Source organism: Vanessa atalanta, chromosome 23 (genome assembly GCF_905147765.1).
Source record: "Vanessa atalanta chromosome 23, ilVanAtal1.2, whole genome shotgun sequence".
NCBI lineage: Eukaryota > Metazoa > Arthropoda > Insecta > Lepidoptera > Nymphalidae > Vanessa > Vanessa atalanta.
This window is the reverse complement of record NC_061893.1, coordinates 283,844-310,584: the sequence shown is the minus strand read 5'-3', so window position 1 is coordinate 310,584 and position 26,741 is coordinate 283,844. Positions and strand designations below refer to the sequence as shown.

Here is a 26,741-nt window from a genome sequence, read left to right as displayed (position 1 = left end):
GTTCTTCTTAGGTCAGATCATTCCTTTTCCGAACCGGTGGTAGTGTTTAATTTGACTACCAATAAGTAAGTGTAATGCTTCTATATTAAAGAAAAGAGTATGCCCCGAAATTTTTTTATATTTATATCAGCTGTTATTAAAAATATAAAAACGTTTCATTTACAAATTAATCGCATCTAATCTTCCAACATATTTCAAATATTTAGTGTGTGTGTGTGTGTTCTTTATTTTGTTCAATGGTAAATATTCTAAAAGCATGGTTCACTTTTATAAATGGACTACAAAATACTAAGATATCTTTTATGTATCTCAAATCTTTATAAAATGAAACCGTTTCACAAAGGAACTCGTCCCTAATAAGTATAACCTCATTTCTATTGATAAAAACATAATTAGTAACTTTACAGTATTTTATTGTTTCCTTTCACTGTGATAACCTACATCTTTACCTCACCCAAGGTAACCGATCAAATAACGAAGGGCGGAACGTCCGCAGAATACCAAATACCAAATAAGTTTAGAAAAATTCTTCTCACGGCACAAACACCCGCTTGAATGTTATCGTCCTGATTACCCCGGTCCTGAGGTAACTCGACAATTTTTACCTCTATAACGACCGTTTTCCTAAAAAAGATTGTGAGAGATTTCTTAAGGAATCATATTTTCATGCCAAATGTCGGTAATTTTCTATGAAGCTCACGTATTTTCTTAAAGTTTTAGTTTTTTATAAGACGCCGTCGACTCGACCTGGTTCGGTGCGAACTTGTTGAACGAAACTTGCTTGAACGATTCTTTATTTAAAACTTTAGTTAAATCAAAGTACTTTCAAATTAAAATTTTATGACAAACGCATATTTAAAAGCATACTAATGAAGCGAAATTGGTAGGCAAATAAATGTACTCAAATTTTAGCGTTGATAAAATAAAAATTTCAACATTTTTTCCTAACAAATCAAAAAAATTCGGTAAGTTAATATAAAGAGATTAATAAATTATACTGCCAATCATACCTTACCTTGATTCTCAATGTTCTGTCGTCCATATGTTCTCGCAAAATAATAATATATTTTAAATTAACATGGTTATTTTTATTACTAACAGTATTTAAAACGGGATATTTACCCTGTTTTCTCGATAATGTCGAAATATCGAGCTCCAACAAATAAAAATAAAAAACATGGTAAATATCCCGTTTTAAATACTGTTAGTAATAATATATTGTCTCTAAGGCCTTACCATAATTAAATACTTTTCATGATTAGTTCAACAAATTTAAACTTACGCTATTAGAATATTACTTTTCTAAAACTGTGATTTAAATACATAATGATTTAATAAATTCGAATTACTATTATTTTTATTTAAAATTATGTTCAATTAAACCTTGGCAATTTTGTATTTTCGTCAAGTACTATACTAATTCCTTAGTGCGATGTTATGTAATTAAGTATTACTGTGAATGCTGTGTGCGATAGATATGAATGTCTGTTTTTATTTTTTGATTCAGGTAAGATTAGTGTTCTTATTAATGAATGAATTAATGAATGTCTACACACACTACTAAGACTTTTTACGTACAAGTAAATCAATATAATTACATAAACAAGACCGTGAACAGAATAATAATTTCTTATAGCTGCTGATTGTTACGCTCTTAGTGTAATCTTCGGATTAGTCCTAACTTCATAACTTAGTTTTAGGTGTCTCGCAAAGTTTCAGTTTGACGCCCTGTCATAAACTAAATGTTATTCAAATAATACAAATCAAAATATTAAATTATTTTAATTAAAATTAATTTTATAAATAAATACATGCACACTTCTATTTAAATTCACTGCAACCCCTAAATTAAATAATAAAAAAATATGTCGATCAGTTTAAAAATAAAATGCAACCGAATAGAAAAAAAATACATTTTAAATGTAAATTATGATTTGCAAAAAGTTCGAATTTATATCATTTTCTTTTAAATACTGATACTATATTTGAATAAATAAAGTATAGTCACATAATTATTAACTCAAACTAAGACTCTTATGCTGTTTCTACTTCAATAACATGCGTATGTTTTCTTCTCTTATGTATTCCGTTAAATTCGTTTTGTATCTCTTCCAATGATCTCCCCATTGTTTCAGGGACGAAGAAATATACGAACATAATTCCTATGACGCAAGTCACAGCAAAGTGACATAACGTCCAACCAGGCCTAACCATATCCACTAAATTCTGGTATAACTTCGTCACACCAAAAGCCAAAAACCAATGAAATCCAGCCGTGATTGCAGTTGCACGTCTTCTTACGTTTGGTGGAAAGATTTCTCTAAGCATCAGCCAAGGTATCGGTCCTACACCGGCGGCGTAAACGGAAACAAATATGCAAAGAGTAAAAAGCGGTACCCAAGTATTGCTTTCGGATAAATTTGATGCTTTCAGATGATAATAAATTGCCAAGCTTCCCAGACTAACTGCCATAGCTGCAAAGGATATCAAAAGTAAAACGCGTCGTCTCACTTTTTTCAAGAACATCGTCGAGAAGTATGTCGAAGACACCAAACAGAAACCCATAATAATAGCAGCTCCGGGTGGATTCAAAGAAATGGCGAACGTCTTAAAAATGTTCTCTGCGTAGAATAGAACTGGATATATGCCACTCATTTGTTGGAAAATCATTAATCCAAAAGATACGAACAGAGCCTTCAATGTCGCTTTCGAGCTAAACAGCTCTTTAAATGTTACTCTATTCTTGGCGTAACTTCTAATTTGTTCTTTCAACACTTTTATTTCAGCATCGACGTCATTGTCTATTCCCCGAAAATATTTAAAAGCTGCTTTCGCTTCGCTCTGTTTTCCTTGTGACATAAGATAGGTAGGTGATTCGGGCAGAAAGATAAACGCTATGAAAAAGGCAACTGGTATACTTGCACAGAGTACTGATAACCAAGACGTACTTTGAACCATACCTGAAAAGAAACGAATACAAATATTTAAAATGAATCCAAAAAAACAGAGATGATTATACTTGACTTTGACGCTGAAATGCATTAACGGCTAATTTAATAAACGGCTAACGCAACTAATTCAGGCCTATACATATTCTATAGTAACTAGTTTTTACCTCAAAGCGTGTATCGCGCAATCTTGTATAGGCATAAGAACGAGAGACGTGCGAAAAATTGTTATGAGGGTTGAAGTGGCTATAAAATAAATATAAATTATTACAAGAGCGTTACAGGGCAGGTTCAAGAATACTAAAAAGGCCACCACATCAGCTCCTAATATTCGCACGAACGACTTTGCCGGGCCCGAAAAAATTCACGTAAAATCATAATATTAACTTAGAATATGTAATAAAATTCTTGTGTAGCGCTAACAAATCGACTGTTATATACAAAAAAGTAATAAATAATTACGCTTCGCTTATAATTAGTTGCAAATATTTTAATAATCTGGAAACCTACATAATTGGAAAGTTTATCTCTGTTTTAATTCTGTGTTCATGCTTCATACAAGCGATAATCAGTCAATCATTTAAATTAGCAGTTTCAAGATCACTGTCAGCCTTACTAATGATTATTACAAAAAAATGTCTCCGCTGGTATCGGGAGGACATTTTCATTTACAAGGAGAATGAAAACTACTCAAGAAAGACATGCTGCTAGCATTTATGCATCTACTGGCATTCTTGTCATCTCGCTTGAGGTAATTATTTTATTTCTATTTATATATTATCTGTATTAATATTATAAATGCGAAAGTAACTTTGTCTATCTGTCTGCCCGTTGCTCTGTCACGATGAAATTATTTAAGTAAGCTTGAAATCGAGAGATGAGCGTAGGTTACTGTTTTATACTTAATACCTCACGACCACTAGTATGTTTTAAATGAGTGTCATTAGACACGATATGCCGACTTACCAATAATGTATCCAAAAAGAACACCACAGGCGAAGTGGACGTGGTAGTAATTAACTAGAGCTGGTAGAATATGCTTCTCGGCGATGTCTTCAATGTAAGGAGGGATTCCGACGCTGAAGGCACCGACTGCCATCCCACCCACAAAGCGTCCGACGTAAATGCCATAGACATTTGGACTGTGGATGCAAATTAAACCTTTTCATAAAAATATTCATGAAATGATACTTTATTTTGTAAATTAGGTTTAGGAACAATTTTATTCCCATAAATTTTTAACTGATTTTGTTGACGTGATTGAAGTTTACGTTACTTTTTATAAGTAGCTTGAAAAAAATATTGTATCTACAATATTATTAGATCTATATAATCTATCTTCAACTCTAATGTCAAGCGAGACCAGCCAACTACGCAGGACATTATAGTGAGCAAGTGTGTGCCCAAACACAGGTTTACTGTCTATTTCTTCACTGTCATTATCGGGTGTGATGCAAATTCGACACGATCCGAAATAGTTCACCTTTACGCACTTTTCGAGGCACGGGAGTGTAAAAACTTCCAACATCCAGACATCGGACTATTATTGAGACTCTTTCGATAGTAAACCATACCATAGATGTCCTACCTAGAAGCAACCAGGATCCATGACACAACTAACGGAAGAGCGAGATACAGCAACGTCTTCTTCCTGCCGAAATGTTCAGAGATGAGCCCTGCAGGTACAGCGCCCCAAAACGCACCAAGACACAGAAGAGACGCAACCCAAGAAGCTTCTGATTCTGTAAGCTAAAAGAAACAACACCTGATATCATTCCAGTATTTCCAAATCGGTCTGGCGATAGATCTTAAGAATAGTGCATTTTCTTAATCTTTATATTTTATTGCGAAATGATATTATTGTATTATGTATGTGCATTGTATATAAACTAATATTAATAATGAATACTACATTGTACAGCAAAAACTGTAGGACTAAAAAATTAAAATAGTTGGATCTTACGACGGGCAGACTCATCGTGTTTAGCATTGCTTGCAGACCAATTTCAGAGAGATACAATTTAAATACATCAATAAATAAATAAATATTTAATTTAAGTATTAACATAATTGAACTAAAAAGCCTTAAAATGCATATTTGTTTTCAGTAGACAATGAAATATCTATAACACACTTCATTTAGTATTAGTCGTGTTTTTTTAAATTAAATTTAAATTCTGATTTACTTTGATTTTCTCAATTTATTTACTTCGATTTAATTAATATTTATTTACGAAGATCATTTCGATTTGACTGGGCGATGAACTTTACAAAGGTACATAGACGCTCTCGAGTTATTTACAAGAAATCTGATATTGTAGTATAAATTAAGTGAATTTATTTATAAAGCTAAAATTGCACGATGAATTGAATATGCTTGAGACATCGTTTGTTAAATAAACTTTCTAACTTTCTTAAGTTCAATTAAAATAGTATATGATAAACTGCGTCGTTTTATACTGAGATTCATCATACCAATATTTTTCCCTTTCATGCTAAAATTCCAATGGAACGGCAAATCCGTCACTGCCGTAAAGAGATCAGGAACAGAACCAACCGATTCACGTGACTTCTGCTCTGTAGTCACTGCCAAACATTATACTCTAGCTGACATTGAGTTTTTTCCCCGGGGAAAAACCCAGTGTATTTTCCTTAGTCACGAAATTTAATACCAGGACCAAGGGTTCTACTGTCTAAGAAGCTAGACATTTATAAGACTGTCAATATATTAAGCTAAAGTAACATTTTTGTATTGGCGTTTAGAATTGAACGTTTATGTTCTGTATGCGGAAGCGGAACAAATTAAGCAGATGAAAACTGCGAGGTACTCGGCCAGAATTTGAACTCAAAATCACCATCCACGTCTTGTCACCACTGGGCCATACGCGGCTCTTAAAAACACACGATATACATAGATTAATACAACAATTTATTTATTTATATAAAATAAGAGTTCAATTAAATTATCCATTCATCGGAGGCAGACGATTTCATTTATTTTAAGGTTTAAAAGGTTCTTTTTTCTTTAGATTAACTCTTTATAAATTTCTATGGTATTCAGTATATTTTTCATTTCCCCTGACTTTGTAGATCTAAACATTTTTAATGTATGCGTTGATAAATAAATCATTAAGGACGTCGCATAAATATACAGATTCAAATACGATTAATATAAATCAACAAAAACGTGCGCCAAAAAATGAACAATTCATCACGACGGACACTTACCACGAGTTTTGGATGTGTGCCATTGGTTGAAAAGCCCTCAGATCTCGCCGACGGAAACTATAAAAAACAGTACATTTTAAATAACGAATTGTACATTATTATCGGAAGTGAATATTTTTGTGTTTGATAAACTATCATTATTTTATGATAAAGTCTGAATCTACAGCTTCATAAACTAGTTGTAACTAGTTATAAATCAATGAGCGGCAGTATAATATATATAAGTTCTAACACAAATTAACTACATGGAAACATTGATATAGCCTAGTGATTAGAACACGTGCATCTTAACCGATGATTTCGGGTTCAAACCCAGGCAGGAACCACTGAATTTTCATATGCTTAATTTGTGTTTATAATTCATCTCGTGCTCGGCGGTGAAGGAACATGTGTATTCCACCAATCCGCATTAGAGCAGCGCGGTGGAATATGCTCAAAACCTTCTCCTCAAAGGGAGAGGAGGCCTTAGCCCAGCAGTGGGAAATTTACAGGATGCTAATGTAAACATTGATATGTATGGTTCCGGATGTACGGAACCATAAAACAGCAATATATAAAAAAGATACTCTGTTTGATTGCAAATAATAAAATTCTCATTTCAAATTTTAAGACAATTTTAACGAAATTCAGAGTGCATTAACTCCAAGAATCTTTGACGTTTGAACGAACTTTCTAGAATTTTAATATTCATAGGTTAATAATACCAATTTGTACTTTATTTTTAAGGTAACAAGCAAAACCGAGGATAACAAGACGTATTAGTGTATCTATCGTGCACTTTATTCTGCCTTATACAACGTAAAGAGTACACTTTTTATGTTTCATAAGTTTTCGCTTAAAATAAAATGTTGCAACATTTTTAGTGCCGGTGACAATACAATCTAGTAAAACCTTGTTTTAAGCTTTTTTGTTTCTGCCGAGTGTGAGGTTGCACGTTTTCGCAACCTCTTTAGTTTAGTCTGCAATGTTATTTTATTATTTACGTTTTATGTATCATAATATTGAAACGCGAGCGATCGGAATGGTTGCGACCTTTTGGAGCTGGGACGAGTATATGGGCGCAAGTCGCCATTTATCGGCAATGGTTTAAAATATTAATAATATAAAATAATAATTATAAGTATATTGTCAATTATCATTTTAATGTTTATATTTTATTATGTAAATTTGTAAAACACTATTATTCAATAAGTAAAACTTAATTTGGATCCGTCTTGTAGCGCCACCTGTAATGTGTCATAACGGACTATGTAATAAAAATATTATATTATTTTTAAGTAATTCAATTGTAATTAATTAAGAGCTATATTTAATAATAAGAACCAAATAGATATTCATCTTTAATATTAAACTATATTTTAAGAATGAATTTACAGTAATTGCATTAATTTATAATAAAAAGTTGTAGTTGTGAATATCCGTTTGATTCATTCGAAAAGGACGCGTTAGAAACGGGAATTGATATAGCAACGCCATATTGCAATGACACATTTTTAAAAAAAGACAATAAATTGTTAACAGAACTAATAAAGATTATTTATATTGATTGCGTTTCACTGCGATGGAAGCTGTAAACCCGACTACTTCTCCGACAGCAGCGGTGGGATCACAGCCCCGAGACTTTTCAAGACCTCCGGATGAGTCAATATTCACTATGGAATAAGTTATGGGTCTTCTAACATCTATTACGAGGACAGCTGCGACAAGCGCTGCAAGAGCAACATTAACTGAGGAGATCGTAACTATGCGGCGACACCATGACTTTTATCTTCCGCCGTTCAACCCTGATGAGAGATCACATGACATCAGGGACTGGTGCGCTAATGTTGATCAAACCATTATAAAATTGAATATTTCGCCACACGAAGCTCGAATGAAGGCCATTCTGCAATTGAGAGGACGAGCCAAGATATGGGCCGACACCTGGTCGTTGCACTCAACGACGTGGGAGCAAGTGAAGCAGGAGCTGATCCATACGTTTGGTGAAGAGTTCCGGTACGCAGATGATGTGCAAAAATGGCGCATCTACACTTCGGACCAGGCGAGCAGCTACGCTGAATATGCTACGACGGCCTGGACGCTTTTCAAGAGAGTTAGACCAGAAGCTTCCGCGGCCGAGGTGGTAGATGCACTGATCACAGGTATTTATCCTGAGTTTATTCGGTCGGAGTTGTTGAGAAATACACCCGAATCGCTCCCCAAATTAGTATCGATTTTAAAAACATTTCGGAAACGTAAAATTGAAAATAGAGAGAGTAAATATAACGATTCTAAAAAAGTACGTGTTACAGGACCTTCAAAGGATCAAATTATATGTTTCAATTGCAATAAGCCTGGTCATTTGTCAGGAGATTGTAGAGATAAAAATCTCTCTAAGCATAACTCTCTTTTATTGCAATCAAATAACAATCCCGGTACCAGTGGTAGTTATAGTAATGCTAAGATTATTGAGTGTAGTTATTGTCATCGTACGGGACATTCAGAGAAAAATTGTTTCCGGCGTCAAAGTGACGAACGTAACACCTCGAACAAAAACGCGATTCAACCCTAGCTAATATTGTAGAACAATTGAATAGTGATTCGATTCCCAAAAATAGAGCAGATACTCACGTTATACTTCAGGATAAATTACTGAGACGTAAAGTACAGATAAATAATAAAACACATAAATGAATTATAGTTCCACGTAATTACTGGTGAAAATCTTATATCCCATTATCATGATAATCTTCAACACTTTAGTTGAGAAAATATCCTTGAAAAATTGCGAGAGCAGTATTTGTTCCCTAATATGACTAGATTAGTTAGAAAGTTTGTAGAAAACTGTATTATGTGTAGAGTAAGAAAGGAGATATCGGGCGCTAGACAGGTTACTTTTCATCCAATTGATAAAATAGCTGTGCCCTTCCATACAGTTCATGCTGATATAACCGGATGAATGAACGGGAAATGCAACGAACCTGAATATGCTTTTGTATTTATTGATGGTTTCACTAAGTATGTCCATATGCTTTATACCAATGATCGTACAAGCGAAACTGCTATCAAATGTTTTCAAAATTTATTACTTAATTTTTTTATTTATTATTAATTGCCGATCAGGATAAAAGCATGACATCTACAGAGCTTAAAAATTTTTGCTAACAATATGAGATTCAATACTATGTAATAGGTAAGGGAGCTAGTAGGGCCAACGGGCGAGTTGAACGATTAATGAAAGTCTTAAAAGATAATATGTCCGTTAGAGACTAATAGGCCATGGCACACCGCTTTACAAAAATTACAACTAGCTATTAACTGTACAGTATAAAAAGTACAGGAATAAATCCAATGGAATAATTATTAGGTAAAAGATGTTTCCCACCTGCCATCAAAATGCTACAAATTGACGATGACATACTGACAGACAACTTAGAGGACATTAGATCAAATGCTTAAAAACGGATGGACGAGCGGTCCCTTAATGATAAAATGCGCTTTGGTAGAGGTAAAGTCGGTGATTTCGTCTTGATGCAGCGCCATGAACGACACACCACTAAATTAGGCCCTAAATTTGAAGGCCCGATGAAAATTTTAGATATATTGGCAAATGATCGATACAGACTTAAACATGTTAACCTTCGTGGGTGTTCAGAAAAAATTGTAAGTCATAATGCCTTACGGCCTGCCCCTACAGCTCAATCAGACCCTTTTAATGATTCTGTCAACTCGGACGAATTTACCGTATGGGCGGAGGAATCAAATGAGACTGATTAACGTGACGGTGCTTCTATTTCCGCTCCGGTCAATGTTGATACTGTATGATACATTCTGTTGATATGATTTATTTTATGTTTTAATTAACATATATATTTTTTTTGTTGATATGATTTATTTAATGATATAATTAATATGTGCGTGTATGTGTAAATTTATTTTTCCTAACCTATCCTATCCTATATCCCTTCCTAAAACGCTGGTTGGCCACCATGCGTATCCTTAAACCTGGTCTTGTTGGCTAGATCCCTGGATGGGTGATGCCTTATGTGTTGGCTAGATCCCAGGATGGGTGATGCCTTATGTTTTGGCTAGATCCCAGGATGGGTGATGCCTTATGTGTTGGCTAGATCCCAGGATGGGTGATGCCTTATGTGTTGGCTAGATCCCAGCATGGGTGATGCCTTGTGTGTTGGCTAGATCCCAGCATGGGTGATGCCTCGTGTGTTGGCTAGATCCCAGCATGGTCGATGCCTTGTATGAAATTATAACATGTAACAGCGCAGGGGACGCGCTGGAGTCAGTATGGCCGTATGGGCGCAAGTCGCCATTTATCGGCAATGGTTTAAAATATTAATAATATAAAATAATAATTATAAGTATATTGTCAATTATCATTTTAATGTTTATATTTTATTATGTAAATTTGTAAAACACTATTATTCAATAAGTAAAACTTAATTTGGATCCGTCTTGTAGCGCCACCTGTAATGTGTCATAACGGACTATGTAATAAAAATATTATATTATTTTTAAGTAATTCAATTGTAATTAATTAAGAGCTATATTTAATAATAAGAACCAAATAGATATTCATCTTTAATATTAAACTATATTTTAAGAATGAATTTACAGTAATTGCATTAATTTATAATAAAAAGTTGTAGTTGTGAATATCCGTTTGATTCATTCGAAAAGGACGCGTTAGAAACGGGAATTGATATAGCAACGCCATATTGCAATGACACATTTTTAAAAAAAGACAATAAATTGTTAACAGAACTAATAAAGATTATTTATATTGATTGCGTTTCACTGCGATGGAAGCTGTAAACCCGACTACTTCTCCGACAAGTACGTCCACTAGCAGAATTGATGATTTTTCTGATTGAAATGTTCACATGTAAGGTCCATTTACAAGTTACATAGAATAGATATTATATTTAAATATCAGCTCGATGTGCACACACACCGTCGTCACCGCGCGCCAATCTATACATATAATAAAATTGGAGTGTCTGTTCGTAATATTAAAATAACCCATTTTCACTAAATGCATATGTATGTATACACATACCAAAATAACATTTTTTTACAATTTTTGTCTGTCTGTATGTTTGTTCTGGCTTATCTCTTGAACGGCTGAACCGATTTCGACGGGACTTTCACTGGCAGATAGCGGATGTAATAAGGAGTAACTTAGGAGGTACTTTTATTTTAGAATGATATATAGAATCAAAATAAAATCACGCTACAATATCCAAATAACTTAAATTCAAACAACGCGCACGAAGTCGCGGGCACAGCTAGTTTTTATATATCTTCTTTTCCCGCGCTTTCCGCGATATGTGTCACTCGAGATGACAGATGCATAAATACACAGATAATACATATTCATATAAAATATAAATATAATACTAATTATGTTATTACAGATCTGTGTACACTACATTAATAATAAGTGAAAAATTAGTCATTTTTAAAATGTCTTTCATTGATTGCTACTTACTTATTTCATAATTACAATACTTCCATAGCTATAAGGCTTAGCTTCAAGAAATAAAATCCTTACATTCTAATGTAAGCACTCAGACATGCCCAAAGTTTGTTCAGCCGTATTTAAATAACAAACCTACGGAAATTATAAAGTTTTTTCAACGAATACAATGCGAAACCTTGGTCGTCTTATTAAAGAAAGTCTTGAGACCACTTGAAAACATTTTATTAATATGATGATTTTATAAGAGCCATAGGAACATTGTAGAGGCAGATCGCGTCGTGTCATTGACTATACGGAATAAAATACGTTGATTTGCAAACATCAAATATTAAATCTTTCTTTTAATGTCAATTTAGCACATTTATTACACTGATGGTTAAAAAACACTTTATTAAAAAAAAAGTATCTATACAAAATAAAAATAAAATATCAGAATATTAAAAGTCCGATTTAAAAAAATGCGTAATATATAGCATACATATTGACAAAGATTATATATAAGATCCACGGGGATGTTTTCAAGCTATTATTTTAGTGAATACTCTGTCGCACTCGGCTTCAATGAAATTCCCCACAACACCCCTTTGCGGGCGAAACACGGAAATGGGTTTCTCTTGCGAAATAAAAACATGGTGAAACCATTTCAACAGTTGGTTAGTGTAAAAAATCTTAGGATCATGTATCACGACCGTGTGGAATGGCGGATGACATACCTACTGCGAGAATCGTTGAATCGTAATTCCGATTCTTTGGGCGAAAAATGAACGAGCGATGAGATTTATATATCAGCGTAAAGAGCCATTCTGTCACCAGTGAACGCAATACGTGTTAAATGTTGTGGAAAGTTAAATATTATAAATAATAAAATTTATAGTATCGAGACGCAATCATTTATCGAATCCAAATAAATATATTTAACAAAATAAAAATATATTTAACACAACAAAATAAATAATTTTTAAAACAAAAGGTTTTAAATACGGTTTATTTTGACAATGTATTTATTCTACGGATGGTATTTAGTTATACTAAGGTTGGTTCACTTATAAACTGTCTCGTTTGCCTATTCACTAAGCTGTAGAGATCAATATTCTACATTAATTTTTGAATAAATAAATAAATATCTATAATTATAAAATAAATAAAAATAAGTCATTGAAATAAATTAAAATGTAATTACTTCTCATTCAAAACCAGTTGTGACAGTTGACTTACTAATTATATCGATATCGGGTGTTTAGATAAACACTGATTTCTCTAATTCTGGCAACATTAATCCGACAGAACAAACAACATCTACTTGATCAGCATTTATAGGTAAAGTTTGTTTGCGAATAACAACAAACAATTCACCCCCATCAAGTCGCACTCGTTCAATCGTTTTCGAGGGTGGAATGATACAACACTTGATACAAATCTCCTATCCCAATTTTTCCTCCAAAGTATGTCAAACTATCACACAGTTTCTTCTTAATTCAATTTAGCAAACTCTAAGATCCTCAAACACATCCCTTAGTTAAGATTCATTAAGTTCGTCAGTAATCTTTGTCTTGGGAATACCGACATTACTTTACGTACGCTACATACGGACGGTTTTTAAAACGTCCATTTTACAATAAATAAAAAGTTTCTGTGAGTAAGTTGAGTTTTCTGAATGAAAAGTGAGGCCGTATAAGTACCAATCAACTATATTACTAATGTAATTATACTTGGTGGCAGGACTTTGCGGAAGCCAGTTTGGGTAGGTATGACTAAGTCATCACATGCTCTACCGACCAACTACCCAAACAGTAATACCGTATTGTTGAATGCCTTTGGTTCAAATGTAATATTATGCAGTTTACACTTCACAATAAATTATAAGAAAATAATTATTTTTTATCTTATAAACGACAAAAATGCTAAAAGAGAAAAACGCCTATCTACCAAATCCAAGACGGCTCCCGCAGGGTATTATTTATTGGACGGGTTATGAAAATATTATTTATAGCCTGCCAAGAAATATTGTTTCAAACTGCGTGCAAATTAAAATTTACAAGGATTTTAAATACATAACCTTTGGTACGACTGAGAATAATTTAAATACGGTTTACGATTCTTATTACAATGTATTATTGTAACGTTCTCCACAATACTTTATTTCTTGTCACTTGTTGGTCTGTAAATCAAATCTTGCAACGCAACTGAAAATTTGACGATCTTCGTGGTCGAGTAGTATGTACACCGATTTTCATGGGTACGCCACTCCGAGGTCTCGGGTTCGATTCCCAACCGTGTCGATGTAGGAAAAGTTCATTAATTTTCTATGTTGTCTTGGGTCTGGTTGGCTGTGGTACCGTGGGGATCAGAGTAATGTATGTGATGGTGTCCAATATATATATATATATATTATATTTTAAATTAGTTCCAATCAACCCAAGCAGCTGCGAATGTGCACATTTCTGGTAATCTTTGATTTAAAAGGATTGACATTATATAAGAGCACAAATATGCACAAGGGCTTGAGCAAACACAGGTGCCTCCTCTATCCCGAGATTTTACACAAGATAATGCTCTTTTCTTTTTTCTCATATTTTGATAGATCGGCAATCCAATAAAACCACAGAGAGAGATCACCACAGACAAATTTATTTATGTAATTTACGAATAAATGCAATGTCAAATTTCTAACTTCGAGCTACTGAGCATTTCTGGACGAAAAAAACCATTAACTTTGGCCCCATTTGGATTTTAGTTGTTAGGAACCAAAATATTAACATTTTTAAACAAAAAATAAATCCAAATATATCAAGCTCACCTCAACTTGTCCAGACGTGAACAGTGGCAGTGCGGATGATGACCAAGCGACGCAGACACCAGCTGCAAACGCTCCAAGATTGACTGAAAACCAAACATTTTTATAGATTACAAGAATATATTAAAAATGGATCAACCCGGAGAAATCACGTGTCTCATAATGTTGTTAATATTAAGCATCATATTACAAGTGCTAAAATCATACAATGGTTGATACGTCCTTTTATTTGTACTCAGTTGTGGCAAATAAGTAAGTTAAATTACCTCGCCAGAATTGGGTCATAAGAAATATTGCGCTGTGGAATTATTAGTGACATTCGTGAAAACATGAACCAAAAATTTACATTTTTTTTACATAAATATAATGTCCGTTAATATATTGATATATGTATAATAATGTTTTAAATAAGCTCAATCGTGTAATTTAAATTTTAAAGAGATCATTATTATAGTCCAATATGTTTGTAAGATACGGATAGTAGCATTGTTTACGAGGCGCTTAGTATATTTTAGTAAGAGTAGAAGTCGTATTCAATTTAGTGGCTACTGCTAGGTTGATACATACAGATCTTGCTACAAATAAAAGTAAGTAATTGACAGATTCTATATTTCTATTAAAATATCTAACTGTCAATTAGACACTTCTATGAGCTGTAAAATTAGTGTTTGGCCAGCGGTCGTTATATAAATATAATCATTATTGAGAATGTAAGAAAAACATATTTTCGATTAACCTTTGCTCTACTATCATTTTCAAAATTTAATACCGAAAAAAAAAGAGTTCACAAACAGGAGATAAAAGTACTGCAACTTTATTTTGTGTGCTTATTGATATATAAACAGTAACCGCGCTTGAGTCTAAGGCAAACATTTATGAATATGTATTTTTATAATACTGCGGCAACATTATCGAAAGGGTTTTTCATGTTAGACTGTCTCGATATAAATTTCGTGTTCCTGACGAGGATTCTGTCCACACATTCGCATATTATGGTGTTTGAACAACGCTTTGATTTGCGCCAATTTACCGGCAGCGCCCCGACAAGTATTCGAGTTCGCACATTTGTACTGCGATGAGCCACATATTTGGCCATATTCGTCCTTAAACGGCCAATCCAAATAGTGTGGCCGCACCATAAAGATTAAGTACACTACTGCGTAACATATTTTTATATTTTGACTTCAATAAATGACCTTCGATAAGATGTAGAAATTCTATCACAAGTGTTAGTGGCGCCATTGCTTTGATGATAGATAGTTCTTGACCTATTTTATCTAAGAAGGTTAGCCTGTCTGTATCAACATCTATTAGTTACACACAACCCATAACATAATTCTATATGTTGAAAAGTTATAGTCAAAGTAATTCTACGATTTTCCATGAATATATTTGAACGGAATCGTCTTAATTTCATTAAGGTATAACTAAAAGTTATGTTTCATAATTTCAATAAAAGCGTGTTCCAATAGCCCGGTTAAACTCTCTCATCTTGTGGAGAAGCCTAGGAATTTATTCCAACACGCATCAATGCGTTTACACGTGCATAATATACTTGGTAGAATTTCATCCGACATTTCACCAATGGTTTCCTCACGATGTCTTCCTTTAAAGCAGATTACGAAATGAATATTTGAAAAAAAGTGTGGAGTTAATACTTTTTGAATTCCAGGCAGGTCCTGTTATAAACACATATAATTGTATTTAACTAACACAACTTTGTATTTCAAATGTTGAAATAGAGTAACTACTGAGTTTCTTGCCGGTTCATCTCGGTAGAACCTACGTTCCTAACCGATGGTAGCTTCATTTAATATAGTTTGTAAAATGAAGATTCTAAAGTGCTTGTAAAAGCGTATTTGAATAAAGTATATTTTGATTTTGAACGAAACACAACTCAATCAAATGAAAACTCATTATTGAACCTGCAAACTTCAAATTACAGCCTATTTTAACCACTAGACAATCTTGACTTCATATTTCGATATGTTATATGTATAATTCTGAATTACCTATGCCGGTCGCAATGTATTGGGTAGTAATTCCTGACGTATCTCTCTTGATATCTGGAACAGTCTCCAACCGCTTTAATATCTTCGAGTGACCGTTTTTGTGGTCCAGCATATCTGAGTGTGACCCGCCAGCTTCTGGATCGACGGATCCATTTTGCTCGTCCACTGTAACAAATTTACGATGATTAATTATCTCATTACAAAGAATAATTTAAAGATGAATATTACTTATCTTCAAATCAATATATACATACATATAGATGAATTAATATTATCTAACGTTCCTATCGCATTTAATCAATCATTGAAAAGTACATGCAAACTATTTTGATTCCGTGACTAACAAAACTATAACAATAAAAACAGTCGCCGAATCCTCGTGAAGCATTCTCTGATTCTTCGCAAGAGTTTTATTTATTAAGTTTCCTTGACTTATTACTACTTCTAAGTTATTTATGTCAATTCTTATGCCTCCACAAATTGAAATTGAAATATAACTTTCATATACAACTTTAGCTTGACTGATAGTAAATGTAGTAAAATTTAATTGTACTTTGTTAAATAATAAAAAATAATTTATCTACTGAGTTTCTTGCCGGTTCTTCTCGGTAGACATTTATTTAAAACTGTAACATGACGGTTCAAAAGACCTTTTATGAGCTTGCTTGAAAAAACATTTTTTTGACTTCGAAAGTTAAGTCTACCTTCTAAACTATTTAATTATGTTGTGCAATAAAGCAAATAAATGAAATACCTAAATAATTTGTTGAAAGAGTACAAATAAAATCTTACAACCATTTTTAAATGTTATACGTAAATTAAATGTAAAGTAATCTCTACTGGATTGCGCTGACTAGTCCGTCTGGGTAGGTAACACCCACTTATCAGACATTCTACTTCCAAACAACAATCATTAGTATTGTTGTGTTCCGGTTTGAAGACTGAGTAAGCCATTGTAAATACCAACAGGGACATAACATTTTAGCTCCCAAGGCGCATTGACGATGTAAGGAGTAGTCGAAATGGCGTTGGAGATTACTTACGATCAAGTGGCGCATTTGTCCGTCCAATCTATATTGTTTCTATTTAAAAAAAAAAAGAAAACTAGCAATGCCCCAAATTAATTAAGGAATTACTAATATTCCTATTTACCCCTCCTTTTATGCTTATCACTTGTGTTACGAGTTCGGACGTCAATATCCCAAGGGATCACGGTCAATCCTGCAACTTTTTACATCGCTGGCGGCCCGTAAACCATTGCGCTAGCTTTGATTCTAAACTACAAAAAAATATTAATACCGGTTTTGATTATAATCGGAAATAAACCCATAAAGACACATTAAAATTTACAAGGCCGTACACATAATTGAATTGTTCTGTATTGAATCAATGAATAAGAACTCCTAGTCCTTCGTTGCTTCTGTTGTACTGCTAGATATGTTTTTCCAAATGTACTTTATTTTTCTTTTAATCGATAAATAAAAATAATATTTTTTTTATGTGTACATACGTATATAATAAACCATGTCTACAAATATATTATAATGCGTATTAAAATTTTGACTAATAAAAAAAAGAGTTTTTTTTATTATAAAATGGAATAACTGGGATGTATTGAACTTGGTGTAGTAAGACTGTCTCAAAATCTTCATATTCTATCTTATTAATTAGTAATTGACAAAAATATTTATCGCATATATGAAATTTAATATCTAAAATTGTTAAAAGTAACAAAAATCAATGTTATTACTGATATTTATATGCAGACACGTTACAAAAAATTGTACCTTTAAACTTGACTCTCATCGCAACGAATCCCAACGAAGTTTCACTTTAGAAACAAACAACTCAATGTAAACTTAAATGTGATTGTCATTATGAAGGAGAAATAGTTGACACGTAATTTTGTTTACACGCTAGTAGTTGACCTGTGAACGTTACGCAACGGACACACATGATACGAACGGTCGCGCTTATCTCGCATCAAATGCGCTCTAGAAAGTGCCTTTTATAATCTCTTTCGCGGCAATTTTCCGCAACATTTCCGGCAACCCCTAACCTACACAACTACTTGGTTAGATTTTATAAAAATAAATAAAAATGACTGCTGTCGTGAATGAAGTTGCTTTCGCTGAATATCGTGTATTAATTAACAGAAACTATAAAATAAATTAACAATGTTTGGAAATAATTAAATAATATTAAAAAAAAAAAAAATACCATTTAAATTAAGTTTAAATATTATGAAATAAAATCGTATACAAAATAAAGAGACAGAGACAAGAGAAAAGAAGGGAACGGCGCATGTATATTGTTCGCCGTAATACGCTGTCATACGACATATTTCTTTTGAGTAACGTTGGTAACATTGAAGCGATTTTAAGTAAAATAGTAAATACACCAATACAATATACTCGGTAGATAAGAGTAACTGCTCGCGATATTTATTAAATTTTGCGTATACGTTGTTAGTTTTATAGAAAAGGACAAAGTACCTTAGAGGTGCTTACGAAACCGCCCCAAAATACCACCCTTTCCCCTCTCCGTAAAACGTGGGTTAAGCCGCGTGCGAAACTAATGTAAATAATAAATAAATAAATAAATATAAATATTGGACAACATCACATACATTACTCTGATCCCAATGTAAGTAGCTAAAGCACTTGTGTTAGGGAAAATCAGAAGTAACGACGGTACCACAAACCCAGACCCAAACAACATAATAAACTAATGAACTTTTTCTACGTCGACTCGGCCGGGAATCGAACCCGGGACCTCTGAGTGGCGCACAAATGAAATCCATGAACCGGTATACACACTACTCGACCACGGAGGTCGTTAGAACTCATAAGACTATAAAATTATATGCTCAAAGTCCAGTCAAGAATTTTTAAATATATCTTGTTTGAAAACATGTAGTACTATGTCATAGTAATTAATTACATGTCTAGACTAATTAATCTTATTGTTCCAGTTTAGTGATTTATGTCGAATCAGAAGCGACACATATAGATAAACTCTTAACTTACAACTTAATGAGTCAAGTTTAAGAATTATTCATAGCATCGTAGCATGAGTTCGGGAGTTCATTTTAATTATTTAATAAAATAAAATTAATGTATAAATATTTTTTTTTAAAATATATAAATATAGTATAATTTAAAAAGCCCTACCAGCCTAAAAATAAAAACCATAAATCTGCAAAGGTATCGAGCAGTTTTCTACACTCATTTATAAATGGAATAGAAGTAATAAGAGATAAAAAATAAACCACAATTGACAAAACTACCGAGGCCCAAAAAAATAGACCGAATTGCTAAACTCCATGATATTAGTTTAAAATATGTGTTTTTGTGGATGTATAGCATTGTATGTTTGCAATTAAATTAACTATTTATTATAGGGCCTTAAAAATATTTGCCATACTTTTTTCCAAGATAATCTGCAACTAACTCATTTGATGGTGGCTTATCATTAATAATTAGTATTACCATTATTAGAGTAATTAAACTTTTTGAAACTGTCAATACGCTGCAAACTATGGATACTCTTACGAACGACAAATTTTCTTATTATCCCTTATAAAACAGTGTATTATGAATCTGAAGGAAATCTGTTTCAAAATGGTTAATCACTTAACGCCTAGCCTATCCTTGGTTCAAAGTCTCACGTATATCTTACCACGTATATCGTCGTTGGTTTTAAGACAAATCTAACCCCGATTGATGTAATAAAAAAAACACTGAATAATTAATGATCCGAATCGTTTGCGAAAATAATGTCGGAAGGAAAATCCACGAGAACTTCCACGACAGTGAGATAATTACAGATTTTCCATTATAACTTTCAAATAATTCATTATATCATCCAATGTCTTTCCAAAAGTTGAGAGAAAATCTCTTGAATTAACAATTACCAGCAAAAGACAATATATTAAATATCAACGTATAAGTCACTGAATTCATCAGATATTCGCTTGGTTAATAATTTTCCAAAATTATACTCATCCAAATCAAGTCAAAATATACTTTAATCAAGCAGGATGTTCCAAGCACTTTCGAACTGTCGTTTTTCAAGATTGAATCAAATTTAAAGTATCGGAAAGTAGATTACATCGATCCGATCTGGTATAAAATTAAGTAATTACTCTTTTTGATCGAAGTAACTGGTATAGCAATGTTAATGAAATACTCACTTTTTATGAAGAAAACACTCAATTAAAGTTAAGAAAATGAGTTTACGTATTATTTCTATATCGGTTGAAGATGATTTTATTTTTGTTAAATAAATTTTAATCAATGATTATTTATATGAAAACAGAAAAGGCAAATTGTAACTTTCAAATAAAGAAACGGATTCAGTGATATAACACTACATCTGCAATGTAGTTAACGCAAATTTCAAAGTAAACATTGTTGCTAAAAGTTTTCATAATACGATTTGATCAAATAAAAAAAAAACACATACTCTTTTAAAACAGACGCCCTGCGACGATAAACCCAAAGTTATCGAAACTTTTAAAAACTTTTCTATATTAAATGAAATAAAGCGCGAATCTCAACGCGACGAGATTGACTGTTGGTCCCATGAATGTAATCTTGATAAGAAGTCAGCGTCTTCAAAATAACAGGGCTGCTCATACATTTGTCGCAATTTACACGATACTTTGATTAATAGAACTAGAATAGATCCGTACTATCCATTTCATTCGCATGTACTTTAAACGGTCAGTTCTTTGTCTGTTCTTTGAGAATAGTTTTAGTAGTTGAATTATATCACGTCGTTTTTTCTACACTTGGACTCTCTTTGCTCATATCACTCGCCTGAACCATTTTTATATAAAAATAAAAGTTTAAGTAACCCAACTCAATAAGATATATAAAAATATATTTTACAATTAAATATATAAACGTAACAACAATGAACAAAATACATTATTATTCCAAGTTCAAAACCCAAACCAACCAGTGTTCAATGTTCGCTCAATGGTTCCTTTGCGGCTTTGATGTGCTGTGACAACATGTCGGTACAAATTGAATAAGCCTGTGATTGCGCACACATGTGTGCACTGTAATATATATCTTATATCTATGCTGGTATTTAATCTTCCAAATTTCCTGTCGTACTAGAATTTCGGTCTGTGAGTATCAACATTTTACATTTTTTCTCGGCCATTGTCGAAATGATTTAAACGAGAAATTATTAACTATCATCACAAGGGTCAGATTTAGAGGATTATAACAATGGTTGAATAGCGAAATGGCTATTGTGAAAAGGTTCGACAAATTCGTGTTTTATGAAAAACGGCTCATGACCTCGTGTCTATTATTCACTGAATTATTAGAACCAATTTTTTTATCAGAAATCAAACTATTCATATATGGATACCTCATTCTTGTTCTAAGGATATTCTCAACCGTGCTATTGTTATCAATAGGAGAATTAATGAATACTGCAGGCAATTTCGTATGGTATGAAGATGGGCCGTTATGAATTTATGCAAATTGCATGTAACAAAGCTCTTCCTATGTATTTTGATAAGACACAACTACACGACTGAGGCCAAAAGTCAAGAAACTGGGCCAGTTACTGGAACATGCAAATCTTAACGAAAATTAGCGAGTTTAAGGCCGAGCAAGTGCCCATGAGTATTCAAATGCTTAATTTGTCCCAATAATATATCTCCTGCTTGGCGAAGGAAAACATGTGAGAAAATAGTAGATTTGTACGAAACGTGGTCATATCTAACCCTAAGGAATGAAAGCCAGAATTTACTAGTTAATACTCTACAATTTTTAATTTTTTTTTTTTTTATGTTATCTCTATTCTTTATTCTATATCTGTAATTTGTATCAATGTTATTTTAGTTAGCCATCATGGATTAAAAAATAATTGTAAATTGGTATTCATAGGTAATACAAATATCAGCCTACATTTGAAATCGTAGATACCAAACGACATCTCCATCGATTCTTACTGGTATTGTTAACGTTCAAAATATGTAAACTCCACCTGTGTCAAAACATTGATGTGGAAAGTAAATATATTCGAATCTAAAGGAAGACGTTTACAAGTTCCTTCGGATCGAGACTTCAGAATTCACTCGCTACCTGTTCAAATTATCGATTACACCGAGAAGAACCGACAAGGGACTCGGCTTTTGATCTCTATTACATTTATCTTCCAAGTCAGAAAAAGTAAAGATTTCAATAAAACATCGTAATTCCATCACTCAGTTTAATCACAAATTCTGTTAATTCAAAGTGTCTCGTTTACTGGTTTGTGTTGCCCAGATAATTTTAGCATTATTTAACTGTTTGATATGGACCAATTAAGGTCATGAATCTTCCAAGAATAATTTTGTAGAGGGTAATCTTTGATATGGGTATGATATAATATTAAATTATTAAAATATATACTTTAAAAAATTTTTGAAAACTAAACTTTAGTTATTTTGGCCTTTTAACTTTTCATATATTCGACGAAATTTCTGTAATACTTGCTTGCAAATGAATGTGCAAAACACAGAATTCATAGAACGTCTAAAAGAGAGTGGTTTAATTAAAATATTCCGTGTAATTCATAACATAAATACAGATCTAATTAGTAATTAAAAATTTAAAAAGAAGTCCTGCCGAGATTTGTTTGTCGTTCTTTTTCTTTTTTTATGTTTAATTTATTTATAATAGGAAACTCAACTTACTGTAACTCTACTTAGAAGCTGGATAGTACACTAATTACACACCAACGGGTTAAACCATCTAGTGACCTAGAGATACCTGCCCAGAGCAGGTTACGCGAAACTTTAATTGGCTTTTGATCACCAATAAAAATGGAAATTTAGCGTCGTCTATAATTTGGACTATAGTAGCAAATCAAGCAAACCACACAGGAAATAGTGCACGAGAATATACATACTCATACAAAGCAATCTCCTGTCCATCAATCTCATATTCCGATGGCATAACAATACGACATTGGAAGGAGATCAGACGCAAGACCTTTTTTACCCATATGTGCAGGATGCTCAGCCAACTTTGAATTTACTCCAACTGTTACTAAGATTTTCATGACAGTAAAGCTTGCCGAACCCGGGATATAAATCTGAAACCGTGTGCAGAATCTAAACACGTATATCACTACAGTAACAAGGTAGTTGTGTTATTAATTTATATTTTAACATTTAAACCCGTGTGGGTTTCGGTAAACAACCAAAAACATTCTACAACGTACCTCGTAATAACAACATGGATAATCTGTCGTTGTTTACGAAACAAACTAGTTTGTTTGTTGTGACGCAGAGCAAATATACCCCTATTTAACGTTCCTCTGAACTAGCATAATTTCAACGAATAAAACTGTTTTACCAGCAGTACCTCGTAGGAAGATCACAAAAAGATTAGCAGTTCAATATTTGTCAGGTAAACGATGAAGTTAAATTCACTTTTATATGTAACGTATGGTTGAAATGTTTTTGAAAGAACTAATATAACCAAATAACCCACCAGGTCAGAGATTTACTCGGACATTTTTGTGAACCGTGAAATAAGATAAATAAAAACGGTAACATACATTTCGATATTCATACACCATGTATCTCAACCTTCATAACGTTATTCATGAAGGCAATGCATTTCTATTGGACAGTAGAAAATTAGATGATCACCATGAAATCTTAAAGTATTATTAATATTTAAAAAATACCGAAAGCGATATTATAGATTTTAGCTTCAGTAGCAAATTTCTTAATTGTATTTAAAAAAAACGAAACGGAAGGTCCATCCAATAATAAACATATTGCTGAAATCATAAAATTATAAAATTATTTTATATTGAGCAGCCCTGAAGTGATAACCTTTCAACTGTGTCACAACCCTAATCTCGTAGCTCCGCTATACAAAACATATAAAATAATCCACGGAACTATAACACTTATTACTCTGACTCTAAGCACAAAATTTGAATTCACGAATTATTATTTAATTGAATTCGGTGTTGAGCCGTTATTGATAATAAAATATTTTTCTGTCTGTGTTACTGATAATATTGATTTCATAAATTATCAATGCATTTATACAACAAGCATACAAGCACGCACACAAATCACATAACGAACCGGAGTAACCCAGTGGATGTGGAAGTAACCCATGTATATAGCAATCTTAACCAATGGTCATGGATTCCAGTCTGATTAAGATAAGCACGAAAAATTGCTAAAATGATTGCCACATTTGGGTGACCTTGTTGTATAGTAATATTTGTCATTAAAATTACGAATAAGATTCGGACCTCACATGAGCTCCGAATCTTATACGCACAGAGTCGAAATATCTAGCTTACATAAGGCAGCTAACTCTGTTCTAGGCTTACTTCGGGTATAGCTAATAAAAGATACTGGGGTTTTCCGTCCTTACCCCTTAGTAGCCGCTCAAAGTTTTAAAGGTGGCAGTTTTGGTACTCCCATTTTTTTATGATATGGATAGGCGGACGACCAAATGGGCCACCTGATGCTAAGTGATCACCACCACCCATAGCCAATGGCGCTGTAAGAACTATTAACACCAACCTTGGGAACTAAGATGTTATGTACCTTGTGCCTGTGGTTACACTGGCTTACTCAAACTCAAACTGGAACACAACAATACCTATTACTGCTGTTTGGCGGTAGAATATTTGATAAGTGATAGCTACCCAGACGGGCTTGCACAAAGCCCTACCACCAACAAAAAGCAGATAAATCTCTTATTCCTGCTGCTGATCTAACTCCGGTTCTGTCAGATTACCGTGTCATCGATTTATGAGAGTTAGAAAGAGTACACCTGTATTTATCGCACACTTCTGTGGACTATAAAACCTCCTGCGCAATTCACTCACGGCCACGAGGATACAATTCACATTAAATATTGAAAAAAAAAAAACATTTTCAACTTTATCGCTGTCCCAACATTGTACGAGTACCATAAAAAATATTATTTCGATTTATGTCTGCCCAAATTCTATGGAAATAAATCTATGCGCTTCGTAATTTTTTACGAAGCTCATATCTGAAATCATAAAAACGGTCTATAAGTGATAAAAGAAAACAGTGACGCGTCCACGGTTTACGATGTGACAGGAGCAGATAACGGGGATGGCTTAGGACTGCTTCACACGAAACGGACCTATCGATTTTGAATCCTATGCGTACGTCATAAAGTTTGAATTCAAATAAATACATAAAAGTTTTTAAGAACTATTGTATTAACTCGAATGACTTCGATTTCGGCTTTTGTTGACTATATTATAAAATGTTTTGGTATATTTTTTTTTAAAGTAAAAGTCATATTTTTTTTTATGATATCGGTAGGCGGATGAACGAATGGGCCACCCGATGATAAGTAGTCACTACCGCCCATAGACAATGGCACTGAGAGAAATATTAACCATTCTTCACATCACCAATGCGCAACCAACCTTGGGAACTAATATGTTATGTCCCCTGTGCCTGTAGTTACACTGGGTTACTCATCCTTCGAGCCGAAACACAACAATACTTGGCGGTAGAAAATCCTATGAGTGGATGGTACCTACCCAGACGGGCTTGCCGCAAACCCCTACTACCAAGTAAACGAAACAAAGGTACTTACGTACGTACGTACCTTTTCTATAAGATTATCGGTAATCTTTTACTTTAATCAGCATTTATATGGGTATTGTCGTCACGCCTCTAAGCCATAACACTGAGAAATTCTTCATATCAAACTCTTGAATATCGGAACTCTAAACACGCTTACTAAAGAGTAACTTATTGAGCTAATGACTAAATTAAAGGCTGCATATCCCTAGATCATATCTTAGATCTTTCAGAAAAAAAATATCAGAAATATCGAATGACTTGTTGAAAAGCATTACACTCTCGTCGATGATTAAGGTGACACCCGAACCCGCCATCCCATAGGATTATAAGAGTGCACTTTCTTGTATTTGCATATATGTGTGCTATAATATCAGCTATGCTGGCAGTCGCTGAGAATACTGATCGGAAATACGTCAGAAGATAATCGTCACATAGCTCTTCCAGATAATATCGACGCGAAGTTTGGTAGAACTTGTGGAGATCAATTTGCATTAAACACTATTCAATTTCGAAAACCTCCCTTAAATAAATTCCAGCTTAATCGTATGCTGACGAATAATTAATTTCTACTTACGTTTTCCATCAGATTGACTCAGTATTCCTGGTAAAAAGTTCACTAGAAGCACCCTCATCGCTTTATTCCAAATTGTCTATTGTTTCTATTTTT

The 26,741-nt window shown here is 33.3% G+C and overlaps 1 protein-coding gene across 4 annotated transcripts; it reads right to left on the bottom strand.

Moving 5' to 3' along the window:
- Positions 1-1,795: 1,795 nt before the first annotated feature.
- LOC125073143 (facilitated trehalose transporter Tret1-like) lies at positions 1,796-21,045 on the bottom strand. 4 transcript variants are annotated; one of them, XM_047683849.1, is made up of 7 exons: positions 20,926-21,045; positions 16,459-16,623; positions 14,450-14,532; positions 6,177-6,233; positions 4,537-4,697; positions 3,915-4,090; positions 1,797-2,960 (listed from the first exon to the last, which is right to left on the bottom strand). In XM_047683849.1, coding segments are annotated over exons 1-7 (1,569 nt in total). In that variant the 5' UTR covers positions 20,927-21,045; the 3' UTR covers positions 1,797-2,034. The 4 variants fall into 4 exon arrangements, with proteins under 4 accessions (XP_047539807.1, XP_047539805.1, XP_047539806.1 ...); XM_047683850.1 differs by lacking the exon at positions 20,926-21,045 and adding an exon at positions 20,654-20,672; XM_047683848.1 differs by lacking the exon at positions 20,926-21,045 and adding an exon at positions 18,246-18,352.
- Between the last annotated feature and the right edge of the window lie 5,696 nt (positions 21,046-26,741).